The 13,621-nt window shown below is 35.5% G+C and overlaps 2 protein-coding genes and 1 pseudogene across 3 annotated transcripts; all 3 read left to right on the forward strand.

Annotated features, from left to right (window-relative positions):
• Positions 1 to 1,807: 1,807 nt before the first annotated feature.
• On the forward strand, positions 1,808 to 3,817 carry LOC144573515 (methyl-CpG-binding domain-containing protein 4-like). The gene is made up of 3 exons (XM_078323298.1): positions 1,808 to 1,955; positions 2,582 to 2,901; positions 3,548 to 3,817. Exons 1-3 carry the CDS (start codon positions 1,866 to 1,868, stop codon positions 3,720 to 3,722), a joined length of 585 nt encoding a protein of 194 aa, XP_078179424.1. The 5' UTR covers positions 1,808 to 1,865; the 3' UTR covers positions 3,723 to 3,817.
• Positions 3,818 to 4,265: 448 nt separating this feature from the next.
• Positions 4,266 to 7,830, forward strand: RPH1 (resistance to phytophthora 1). The gene is made up of 4 exons (XM_078322899.1): positions 4,266 to 4,592; positions 6,512 to 6,722; positions 7,299 to 7,468; positions 7,574 to 7,830. Exons 1-4 carry the CDS (start codon positions 4,344 to 4,346, stop codon positions 7,598 to 7,600), a joined length of 657 nt encoding a protein of 218 aa, XP_078179025.1. The 5' UTR covers positions 4,266 to 4,343; the 3' UTR covers positions 7,601 to 7,830.
• A 2,965-nt stretch (positions 7,831 to 10,795) lies between these two features.
• LOC144573669 (mitogen-activated protein kinase kinase kinase 1-like) lies at positions 10,796 to 13,250 on the forward strand (annotated as a pseudogene). Its single transcript, XR_013518056.1, has 9 exons — positions 10,796 to 10,851; positions 10,947 to 11,021; positions 11,291 to 11,381; positions 11,487 to 11,549; positions 11,639 to 11,796; positions 12,016 to 12,091; positions 12,216 to 12,275; positions 12,620 to 12,727; positions 12,865 to 13,250. The product of XR_013518056.1 is annotated as a mitogen-activated protein kinase kinase kinase 1-like (transcript).
• Positions 13,251 to 13,621: the final 371 nt, after the last annotated feature.

Consider the following 13,621-nt stretch of genomic DNA (forward strand, 5'->3'; position numbering starts at 1 on the left):
GTGAAATCAAAATTACATTTCTTCTGCTAAAATATGTTGTTGGATAAATTTAATGTAATTTTAACTATAAGCTGTTTGGGTAATTGACTCGTGATTCAGAGGATAAGTCATAAGTGACACTTCAAAATATCTCAAACTCATTTCAAAACATTAATAATTTCTTTTTGTTCGGATATGAATTTGATTCAATAATAATCCGAAATTTTGACATTTATATAAGAGGAGGGATCAAGTTACAACAATTTTTGAGTTACAATAAGTTACAACAAGCATTTTCTACATTTTCAAAGTCCAAATCGTCGATCCAAACCGTTAGATATGATCTCTACAATAAAATGTGCCTGGAGACCAAATTTTACATTTTTTGAATTTTTTTTTACTATTTATTAAGATGGGTACAAAAACTAGTCAAATTCATACCATTGAATTTTGTACCCATTTTAATAAATAGTAAAAAAATTCAGAAAAAATGTACAATTTGGTCTCCAAGCACATTTTATTGTAGAGATCACATCTAACGGTTTGGATTGACGATTTGAATTTTGAAAATATAAAAAATGTTTGTTGTAACTTGATGTAACTTGATCCCTCCTCTTTATATAATGTGATTTATATTTGTGGTTGTCAGAATAAGGAAACTTCTTTTTAAAAGAAAAATAAAAAGGAATGGTCATAGTTGAAAATGAACTTTGACGCATGACATATATATCAATGAGAAAATTTGATGTTGATTGTCATAAAATCGATGCATGAAGCATCCACAATTATTTTTTTTGAATAAAAATTAGAAGTTAGCCTACTCAACTATTTAATATTATTGTTATTATAATAAATAATTTTTTTTATTCGAATTTTGAATTCACGACTTCTTACATAAAAATCATGTGCCTTTGTCAGTAGACTAAAGACAAATTCTCAAGCATCCACAATTATTACGACGAAAAATACAAAGAAAGGTTTTACTCATGATTTATTTCTTATCTCTAAAATTCGATTTCCTGATTCATTCAAGATCAGTGTGGGAAAAATAGCACAACGGAGCCGGCATGGCATGTGTTACTGTTCTGTGCCGTGATTCGCGTGTCGTGTGCTGTGACCACCCATTGACATTTTGGTCACGACACGGCACGTAATCACGCGAGTCACGTATAATTAGAACCATCAAATGGTGAATCATGAATAAACTAACTTAAATTATGAAAAAAAGTTAAACGTGAGAAACATAATCAGTCACGTTTGGACACGGCACGCGAGTCACGCCGTGACCAACCCTTGACATTTTGGTCATGGCACGGCACGGATCAGTTTACTTGATCACGGCACAGCACGGCACGAGATCAAAGTCACGACGTGTTAGTCACGGCACGGCGCTTTTTTCCATGCTATTCAAGATCCAATTAAAATAGATTTAAATTCAGATATCATTTTATTATTTCATTTATAAATTGAAAATATAAAAATATGAGATTCCTACAGTTTTATCGTGAGCTTGACAAGTGGAGTTCTTTCGTTCACACACGCGGAATCCTGTCTTATCCGCAGACAAAAGAAAAGATCCTTCCGGATCTTCTCCAATTATACTGATTCCCTAGATAATTCTTGGCAGATCAGCTTTAAATCTGTCCGTTCATTTTCGATCCGACAGACATCTGTCGATTACCTGCTCCCCTGTTGGATTTTCATAATAAAGGAAGGTATTAATCCGGTTCGTCCATAATAATCTGAAGGTTGGTTCCTGCTTGAGAATATTCACTTGATTCAATGAAGCTGGAGAGGAACCTAATTTAATTGGGCCTATTACCAGCCCATTGAAACAGTGAAAGCCCGAATCATGCCTCAGGCCCAATAATTAGAGGTAATAACTAATGACCTATTTATTTCATCAGATAATGCAAACTCCGTACGGTAAATCTAAAACAGCGGTCGATTACTTGAAAAGGAAAAGCCCCATGGAGGTTAGTTTTTCCCCCTTTCATCTTGCTTTAGCTTGTACCTTGTACAGTTAATCAGTCGGTGGATACTACGGGTTTACTTGTCTGATTATCTGTACTCGAGTTGTCAGCTTCTAACTTTTTGTCGGATCAGCAGCGCAATTTGTATATGTTGTTGCGAGTTTCTTAGCGATAGCTTAGAATTCAAATTCTGGGATTTGAGGTTTTGTGAGATTTCTCCTTGTTTGGCGAAAGATTCGGTTTCCAATGTTGATTTCTTTACAAGATTGATATGGAATTGCCTTTGAGCTGAGTAATTGCTTATAAATAATTAGTTCAGCTTAATAGCCTGCTCAATAACCGATTTAAGAAATTAGTTCGCTTGGTTAATTTTCATTTTTGTTTCTAATTGTATCAGACTTGTAGACCATTAAGTACAGTTTTTGTTGTTTTTACATTGCTCTGCAGAACTGTACTGCCCTTTGATACTCTGAAATTGAAATAATTAAAGCGCTTAAATGCGAGCTTTGATAAAGTTAATTCAACTACATTGCATTTTTCTTTGATAAACAGAACAAGGAACACAGCTTCACACCCAGTATATTTATTATGCAGCGTGTATATAACATCCTCTTTATTAACTTGAACAGAAAGCCCCAAATGGGAAAGATTCAATTGGCGCATATGCAGTGCAATGTTTTAGGTGCTTTAAGTGGCGGCTGATACCCACAAAAGAAGAGTTTGAGGCCATAAGGGAGCGATTCACAGAAGATCCATGGCATTGTGAGAAAATGCCTAATAATTCCTGTGACGAGCCGGCAGACATAGAGTATGACACAACTCGAATTTGGGTCATAGATAGGCCCAACATACCCAAAGCACCGCCTAACACCGAGAGATTAGTTATGATGAGGCATAATTTGTCTAAAATGGATATCTATTATGTCATGCCTAATGGCAAAAAAGTCAGGTATGTGCCTTTTGAGTTAGATGTATGCACCACTACCTAGGGTTTTACATGTTTACACTTAGGGTTTAAGTTAAGAGGAGAAAAATAGAGTATCGATAAGGTGGGGAATACAAATTTAGCCATCAACAGTTGACCATGGTCAGGATTATTTTCAGCGACATTCAGGATCAGATCTGTATAGGACGAAACAAGATCTGTCTGATTCAATTTGATTTATTCACCGTTTATTTGTATTAATTGAAAATTTTAACTAAAAGCTAGCATAGATTTTGAACCTAGACTCAAACTTAGCTTATTCCAAGCACATTAATTTGCATCAAGAATGTACAGGTATTTACCGGTTACCATTTAAAATAATTGGTGTCAGAAGTTTTTCTGAATTGTACACAAGGCACATGAATATTTGATCTTGTTAATTCATATATAGATGTTATTTTTTTTCATAAATCTAATAAAAGCATGTTCATTGTTGAGCAAGTGACGGACAAAGTTTAGTTCTCTTCAGTGGCAACTATATAAGAAATATGTATCATAACATGTCAAATTGACATCCTTCTATGCTGTTTCAATTGCTTAAAAAGGGCCTATATACGCTTGTACTATATGTTTTTACATTTTTTTAAATAATGTTTTTTAATGTTTACAGGGGAACAAATGATGTGGCAAAGTTTCTGCACTCGCATCCACAGTATAAGAAGAGAATGTCGATTTCCAAGTTCTGTTTTGTTAGTCCAAAGGTTGCAGAGGAGACTGTCGCGCAAGATTCTGAATGGAGAGTTGTACTGAGAAATAAAAAGCAAAAGAAGGAAAATTCAGGCTGAATAGGTTTTAGACATAATGGCTTGTAATAACTAATAAGCATATCAAACCTTTCTCTGTAAGTGACCAGCAAACTAATAAGATGTTGCTTTTAATATCTGTCGTAATAAAAGAAAATGAACTCTTAATTCTTAGTAAGTTTCTGTGTATGGGTGAATAACCTGGGGAAGTATGTGCTATAATAGAGAGAACTTGCTACTGATTTCTTAATAATTGGATTGAGAATTCAGATTATATAAACATCAGTACCAACTTTGGTTTCATCGCATGTTATTATACTGCTTCTCCTTCTAGTATCTGGATCATGTAGAAATTTCGGACAATTTAAAAAACTGGGTGAAAATGATAGTATACTGTTGCACATAAAAAATTTCGTCTCGGTTGAACTTTTTTGTTCCTTTGGATAAAATAATAATGTCCGGGCCCAAAATATTACACCAGGCCCAAACATAGCCCATAATATACTTTTTTTCTCTCTCAACCAATGTGAGAAAAGAAAAATCAATACATCAGTTATCAGAAAATCAGCAATGATGAATTAGAGCCGCGTTTATGAATTATGACCATCCGTTTCCCATCATTCACTTCTCAGAAGTGAAACCCCCTCTTCCCTCTCTCGCAAAATGCACTCCCCAACCCCTATCTACTCTACAATTTCAAGATTCTACCCGGTTCCAATCCCAGCTGCAACCATCTCTCCTCACCGCTCCAGTGCACTGTCCAGAAGAAGATTTCGAACTGTGGTTCGTTCCGATGCTACAGATACTTCTGCCATTGAAGTAAGCGCAGAGGAAAAGGAGGAGCAAGGTGATGTCGTTTCTTCTAAGAAGCCATCTGTTGTTTCTCCTACTGTTGATAAGGAGCTTAAAAAGGTTTTTAGTGACTACTTTTAATTGGTTTTCTGTTTTTCTCCATTACATTTTTTTTTTAAAATTTAATGGTGTACTTGCTTTGTTATAGGATCAACTGTTGAGTTGTTCGTTATCTTATTTAGGTAGATAGTACACAGTTTCGCCTGAACCAACATGCTAGTGATGTCTGAAAGTCCAGGCCAAGCTGATACATTCGTTTACTGAGCTATCAAAGTTTGTAGGAGCCAAATTGTCAATTTTGTTGGTTCAATGAAACTTTGAAAATTTTATGTATGGTCCGTAAAATTCTATTAGGCAATACAATGGACATGTCCATTTTACCATACCACTGGAGAACAAAGCAACACAAAGAACCAAGAAGAAACACACATGAAACAGAATGACAGCTAAGCAAGCTGTTAGAACTAGAGTTAGGAATACGGCCAGTATAACCATGAATAGTTAATACATAGTCAGAAACAATTCCTTTTCTATATATAGCAGCAATCCTGTACATTGTAACAATCAATATACAAGATACAATGAAAGAATTCTAGTATTCAAATTCTCTTCCCAATTTTATGGTGTCAGAGCATACCATGGCAAACACTGAAAATCATTTCCCAATTACTCAGATCCAATCTCAACTCAATCTCCAAAAACAAATCGATGCAGTTATCTCAATCAATCAACCAATTTCCACCAAATTAACCCAAACAAACTTCCCACCTGGAAGGCACAGGTTCTTCCAATCATCAATGGATACAATATTGTCAGATACATAGACTTACCACCCAAAAGAATCACATGAGTACGACAATACATTGCCAATCTTCCAATCTTGGAGGGGATCGGTTGGAGGGGTTCTGTGAGTGTGCAGGGGAGGGATTTAAAACAGTGGGCTGCACATTTATTGGAGATAAGGGCTGTACAATAGTTGGTGAATGAAGGGATTGTGGTGAAATGAGGAGATATGGGCCGTGTAGGAGAAGTGGGCTCTTGAAGTTGATGAGATGAATTTTGTGCAAGAGCTGAAAATTGAGGAGAGAGTGGTGAAATAATGTATATATTGTCAATCAAGACATGGTGGTGAGGAATCTATGTATCTGACAAGATTGTATCCATTGATGATTGGAAGAATCTGCGCCTTCCAGGTGAGGAAGTTTGTTTGGGTTAATTTAGTGGAAATTGGTTGATTGATTGAGATAATTGTATCGATTTGGTTTTGGAGATTGGATCCGAGTAATTGGGGAATGATTTTCAGCATTTGCCATGGTACGCTCTGATATCATAAAATTGAGAAGAAAATTTGAATACTAGAATTATTTTGTTGTATTACATATATATTGATTGTTACAATGTACATGATTGCTGCTATATTAAGAAAGGTAATTGTTTCTAACTATGTACTATGTATACATGGTTATACTAGCTGTAATCCTAACTCTAGTTCTAACAGCTTGGTTAGCTGTTATTCTGTTTCCTGCGCCTTTCTTCTTGATTCTTTGTGTTGCTTTGTTTCTCCTGTGGTATGGTAAAATGGACATGTCCATTGTATTGCCTAATAGTTTGTGAACTATTACATTTGCTCTGGTTAGGTCTTTGTGTTCTTTTAATTTTTTTTTTGGTCCAATTGGCCTGAGCTGGTGAACTAGGCTTCCATCCAACCTATCCTTCAGTGAGCACTTAACTGTGTTGACAAGGCAGTGATGTCACACTTGGAGGATTGTCTGGACTCTGGTGTTCATTTTACATTGTGCCACATCATCCGTTGGAATTAATCCAAAATTTAATTTAATAATGTATATTAGCTCAGGATGTTGAATGAATCAGTCTAATTGAACGAGTGCAATAGTTCAGAGACCAGCGAAACATTCCTCTTTCCTAAAAGATGCATGGCAAATCCAATAGCCGACTCATTTCTTTTTAATCAAAAACAGGTAGTTCAGAAGACCGCAGCAACATTTGCACCAAGGGCTTCCACTGCCACAAAAAACCCTGCCGTGCCGGGATCTACTCTTTACACAGTTTTCGAGGTGCAGGGCTATGCATCAATTCTACTTGGTGGAGCTCTCTCCTTCAATCTTATATTCCCTTCAAATGAACCCGACATATGGAGACTAATGGGGATGTGGTCCATTTGGATGTTCAGTAAGCAATTTTTTCAATCCTTTATCTTTGTCTTTTTTCATTTTTAAAATTACGAACTGAGGATCATTCTGCTTTACATGGTTGCAATGAATTATATTTTTTCCTGACAAGAACTATTTCATAAAAGAAAATTGTAATGTGATTATGCAAAGTTGAGATTATTTGGTACATCTAGTGGGTGGCCTCAGTCAGACCCTACGACAATTTAAAATTATCAAATTTGCTCCTGGAAGAATTGAGGTCGATTCCAAGGTTTTAGACACTACCAACACTACTTGTACAAATTTCTTATCAGCCTACAGGAGTTACAAGTACTTGTGAGCAGCTGTAGTAAATTCTGTAAAAGTTTTATGTCCAATTTAGTAAAGCCATATGGAGGAATTAATGTCAAAATTTATTTATATTTTCAAGTTCTGTTCACTCTCAAAGCTCCAAAGTTGCTACACTTCTGGGTCGTAATTTTCATCAAGAGTATTTTTTCCACGTCTTTGTGTTTTCAACCTGGATTTTTAAAGAAAATTCAACATGTATTTGATGAATTAACTCTGATCAGATTATAATTTTTAATTGTCACAGCAATACCTTCACTCAGGGCACGAGATTGTTCTAACAAAGAGAAAGAGGCTCTCAACTATCTATTCATTCTCATCCCTCTTATAAATGTGCTGATCCCTTTTTTCATCAAGTCTTTTGCTGTTGTATGGTCGGCTGATACCGTTGCTTTCTTGGCAATGTATGCATGGAAGGTATATTATTTTTCATCAAGTCCTTTCTGTCTCCTTTTAGATATGTTTTTTTTTTTTTAACTGTTTGCACTTATTATAACTCTAATTGTCACTTTATGTGCACAGCTTGGGTGGTTGCAGAGGACAGAGTGAAGAGTTTCTATGGCAAATGGAGCATTTAGGCATTCATAGTTTGACCAAGTTAAATTGGGCTAGTAATTGTCGTCAGTGAAGTAGTACATGCAAATAAAACAATGTTATAGGTAATAGCATTTTTTGCTGAAACAAAAGCTTATGGTCAAGATGGAGAACAACATAGGATAAAGCATTTGTATAAAAGAGGATTTTTTTTATAGTATGCTTTAAGAAGCTATGTTAGTTCATATTTTTGTTGCTGCATCATGAAATAGTAAGCCACTAGTTTATTAGGTATCATTTGATCGATTTCTGGTATTGATGACCAGAAAATCCTGCAAGGATGTGTGATAAAGCATCATTGTTACGTCTGATTTATGTATCTGTGGCTGGAGACCTTTTCTAGAGCTGAATAAGATGTGTGACAAATTTACCCTCCAAGTATCTGTGGCTGAAGACGGACATCTGTCTTATAAAAAAAAAAAATATAACAATCCATTTATTTAATGAGTTGACTCCCCGTCAACCACCCCAATTAGGGCTGCACAAAAAAATCGTTGATGTGAATTATTACAATACAAGTAATAAATCCTAAATTGCACTCAATTTGGTTGCAAGTGTACAACCTTATCGAAGAGTACTTAGGGATCGTTTCCACAGGGACAAGTCGGAATATTAACTCTAACCTAACAATTTAATGTAGTAAAAGAAAGTAAAAGAAAGTAAAGAGGTTTTTGTTTGTTCAATTGGTTGGTTTGATTGCGATTAAATTAAATTAAACTAAAGTCTTAAGGCGAAATTCGGTTTTTAACAAGAATGAGAAATTAGGGTTTCTTAGGGTTCCTATCCACTAGTGTTACGACTAATTGGTTTATTAAATTTGTTCTTTTATTTATGAAGGCACAGTTGGGTGTTGTAGGTACAAAGAGATATCTCTATATTAATGCCATCTTTCGATTAGAATAAACGTCACCTCTCGGTACTTGGCTACTCTAATCTAAAGTCATTAAGTTCTTACTGTCCCAATAAATCTAGAAAACTATCTTTCACCTCTCGGTACTTGGCACAATTCTCTAAACTATTAGGTAAAGCCCGTATAAGACACGCGTCACCTCTCGGTACTTAGCTTATCAAATACCCTATTCCTTATGATCTGGACCTAATATTCAATTTCTCAATTGCAAATACCAAATCCTAGGGTTTCATGTGATTTCGATTAAGTCCTCACAATCAATTAAAATAAAGAATAGATCATAACAAAGAACAAGAATATATAGAATAAAACCAATTAAATCATAACAAAAGTTTCAAGTACAACCCTAATCAACCCTAGAAAAGCCTTTAGCCAGTCATGGCTAAAGCACAAATGAAATCAAAAGAATAAAAGAGTTCCAAAGGAAAGAAAATGATAAAACCGGTTGATCGATTTTGCTCCCTTCTTCCTTCTTCTCTCTTCCTTGCTTTTCCTTGCTTTTCCTTGTTCAAAACCTAGAAATTCTGCCTAAAAACGTCCCTAATATGTTCTACAAGTTCCTATTTATACCCCCCCTCTAAAACCTAGAAATAACCAACCAAAAATAGCAAATTCGGGCTCTGAACCGACCTAATTGCGGGCCGCAATGTACTGTAGCAGTTAACAGACTGAACAGAAAAATTCTGAAGAGGTCCTTGCGGGCCGCAATAAAAGTCCTTTCGGGCCGCAATAAAAGTCCTTGCGGGTCGCAATACATTCCTTTTATATTCTCAGGTTGTAGATCTTCTCGTTAGCTTTCCAAAAAGTGGTCACAAGCCTAAATCGGAGTTACGAGTCAAAAGTTATGGCCGTTTTAAGTTCAGACTCTATTTTTGGCTGACTGCTACAGTGCATTGCGGGCCGCAATAACTGTGCTGTAAATGAAGAGGCTCTGACTTGTTTGGTTGCGGGCCGCAATAACTCCATTTCGGGCCGCAATAAATGTTGGCAGAAGCTCATTTCTTCGTGCTAACTCACCCGTTTTGCTTCGTTAAGGTCCAAACACTTGATTACCTGTAAAACAAACATAACTAGGGCAGTAACTTGAACTTTTGGACATTTCTAACCTAATTAAACATAATTTAAACTAATTTAACCAAAACTTGGCTTAATTTACATACCTAACCCTAGGTTTAAATAAATACAATTTTGGCTTATCAATCGTACTTTGTGATTCGATTCGAGTTTGATTCGAAAAAATTCGTAAAAAATTTGATTCGAAATAGTTCGAAATTAATTCAAATCAAATTCAAAATGGACTTGGTTCGTTCAAAATAGATTCGTAAACTTTATATTTCAAAATTCAAAGTTACGTGAACCGTTGATTTCTGCTAATGACTTATGTTCGTTCATGACTTAAAAATTAAAACATAAGGCCGCCCAGTCATAAGTCATAACTCGTAAGTCGTAATCCTCGTTCTCAGTTCTAAAATTCTAAACGACTTTCACCTCTCGCTTTCGGCGACTATGATCACTCTTCCTTATCGTAAAAAAGTTCGTAAAAGATTTGAAATTGAATTCGTAAAAAAATTAATTCGAAATTAATTTAAATTAAACTTAGTTTAAAATTAATTCAAATCAAACTCAACTAGAATAAATTTGATTCGGTTCAATTCGTTTGCAGCCCTTCCCCCAATAATTAGTTTTTCTACCTTCTCTCTGAATATGTACCCAAAACAGGTACCTAAACATAGCCGGTATTACAAAACATAAGTTCACATACAAAATGGTATCTAAATTTGCCATCTACACCTGCAAAATACATATGCTTGTACCCTAGTACCAACTACACAAAAGTTCAAACAAATACATAAGCACCAGATCAAAACCTAACAAACAAAGCACTCAAAGCTGACTCCAATCCATATAATCTTCTTCATCCAAGTCTCTTACAAACATTGGACTTAGGAGGTTGCCAGCCCCAAAATGCTCCTGGATAATCTTAAAAAAACCCTCCTGGTATTCCTTCTGGTAATCTTCTTCATCCGTTGCCAGCTCTACTGCCATGGTCAGATCCCTGCATGGTTTCACATCAACCCAACAGAAGAGAAGAGACTTCATAATTTTAGATCGATGGCATGTCTTTCCACTAATAAATCTTTGGGCAACGAATTGCCGCTAGCTGTCATGGCATCTGCACAAGCTCTGTCTACTTCCTCATCATCTCTTGCAGTAGATCAAAACCACCAAATTAAGGCTGAATTGAAGAAATTGGTGAAGGTCACGCTGGATGTAACACAGAGGGAGATCAGAAAAGGTCAGTCAAGCTCTGGTTGGAGGAGCTGGAGAGAATTGTGTATGATGCAAAGAATGTGCTGAATGAATAACTAACTTAATACTTTGTACTTATAGGTCAGTCAAGGCTTGGGTTAGGGGCCAACAACTTGGAAGTGGAGCCTTTGGCACAGTTTACGAGGCGATTAGCAAGTAAGTCTGCATTTGAATTTTCTTCTTTAGATTATATAAAAAAGTTGCTTCTATTTCTATATTTACATCATCCTGGTCAGGCTTGGGAAAGTATGTCCTAGCGCAATACTGATAGGGGTCATTACCAACTCCACACCAATTAATGCTGAACTAATTGTGAAAATTACTTTGCTGATAATATTAGGCTTGGTAGAAAAGGAATTTTTCAGTGTGGACTAGAGACTCAATCACTAATTGTGTTTGTTACACTGTATTTTATCACTCTATAGTCTATACAGTGAAGGATTTTTCTTTGCGGTTAAAGAGGTGTTGATTGATCAAGGGACCAACATTCAGGAAAGTATCATACAATTGGAACAGGTCAGTATAAAATTTTGAATTTCAAATGGAAATACAATATGTAATTGACCTTTTATATATTCTCAATTTGCAAGCCTGAGATGTGCTGTGCTTTTCTAATTTCAGGAAATTGCTCTTTTGAGTCGGTTTGAGCATGAGAATATAGTTCAGTACTATGGAACCGACAAGGTAAATTTTAGATAGTTTCTATTTTGTATGTTCTACAATGTGCAAAGTTCCAGGAATTTTTTAAATTAACCGGTATAATATTATACCAAGAGGAAACAAAATTGTACATCTTTCTAGAACTAATGACACAAGGCTCTCTTGCATCATTGTACCAAAAATACCATCTACAAGATACGCACGTATCAGAGTACACAAGGCAAATACTATATGGGTTGGTGTATCTTCATGAAAGGGACATAGTGCACAGGTAAAAAAAAAATTAAAATTATTGTTACAATTTTAAAAATTTGATTTATATTCTATATCTTTAACTTGATCTTCTCTTGGGTAGGGGCTTTTAATTTTGAGCAGTGGTCGCTCACCATAGTAAATCATTACTCTATATGAACTGCAAGTCCCAGGAGAACATTATTTCTCTTGGATCTGTATAGAATGTTATGAACAATATTTCTTGTTTGGTTTTTAGGGATATAAAATGTGCTAATATATTGGTTCATGCAAATGGATCGGTGAAGCTCGCCGATTTTGGGTTAGCAAAAAAGGTTTGTGGACACACTATATTTACATCATGTTGCCGATCGATTATCTGTATTGAACTATTGATTGCTAAATATAAATAATGTTGATTAAGTACATGATTATTTTATTATAATTATTCAAAATCAGATTACCAAGATTACTATCCTGAAGTCAACCAAAGGAAGTGTATATTGGATGGCTCCGGAGGTAAGTTTTACCTTTTGAGTTCAAAATTAAGTTGGGAAATATTTGAAGGGTCTGTTCTGCAAAATCTTTTTGTTTCAGGCATATTAAGCAGAAATCACTTCGATTCTCAAGAAACAACTAGTAGTATTAATTGTAATTTGTGTGTTGATGTTTGTGATTTGTTTGTTAATTGTTGTGTTATTGTTTCACGTGAAGTAGTGGAATGTGACTTTGTAGTTGTTAATTATCTTGTAGTTCTTTGAATTTTTGTTGAATTAATAAAAACAGATGTCAGAACTGATGCAGATAATTGTTTCTGTAATTGAGTTCTCTTTCTTCGTTTTTTTTTATTTTTTTATTTTCAGGTTGTAAACCCTAAAAAAGCTTACGGGCTAAAAGCAGACATCTGAAGCTTGGGTTGCACTGTACTTGAAATGTTAACCCGTCAGATTCCTTATCCTAATATTGAATGGGTAAGAATAATCATTTTGCACACTCTCTCATTCACTCTCTGTTTTTTTTTTTTTTGTTGTGTTCTTTTTTTCTTGAAGTAATTCACAGTACTGCTACTGAACAGACATTAACTTGCTAGTAATATTTACATGCGTAGATGCATGCTCTCTTCAAGATAGGAAGGGGAGAGCAACCGCCGATACCAAACTATCTGTCAAGAGAAGCACAGGATTTCATCACGCAATGTGTCAGAGTGAACCCTGTTAACCGCCCATCGGCAGTAGAGCTGTTAGAGCACCCATTTGTAAAGGCACCTCTGCTGCTCCGCTGTTCTCCTCCAGCCTCTCAGTCCTCTCCTTCTCAAATTGATCCCTGAACCTTTTTTTATTTTTTGAAAGTCTGATAGAGGCTTTTAGAAAGGGCAAGCGCTTCTTTTAGAACCTAGGCTTTTTTTTTTTTTTTTCCTTCTTTCTTGTTTTTTCTAAATTTCTTTGATGGCATCTGGGAACATTTTATATGACTATACACGCACATGTTCTTTTATCATGGTACAAGAAAGAGAAAAAAATAATTGATATATATTCTAGGCGTTGATAAAGCCGGCGACTAGTTCAAGTCCAAAGTCTAAACCAGGAGCACCTCGCCCACAAGTCCGGATCCTTAGAAGTAACTCAAATTTTGGGTTCAGATCGATCCTGTCTGATCAGAATCCGGACTAAACTGATCCGAAGTGAAATGCACGGAGTTTTTGTAATATTCGTGCCAAAACAAATCTAAGGATTCAAATCTAAACTTGAAATTTGAGGTACTTTAGGCGATATGAATTTTCTCGCCCATGTACTTATGTAGGTCCTGTTCGGCCACGTTACTGTTCTGTGGAAAAAAAAAAAATTCAATTGAACTCTACTAAGCTA

Source organism: Carex rostrata, chromosome 21, assembly GCF_964058835.1.
Source record: "Carex rostrata chromosome 21, lpCarRost1.2, whole genome shotgun sequence".
Classification (NCBI taxonomy): Eukaryota; Viridiplantae; Streptophyta; class Magnoliopsida; order Poales; family Cyperaceae; genus Carex; species Carex rostrata.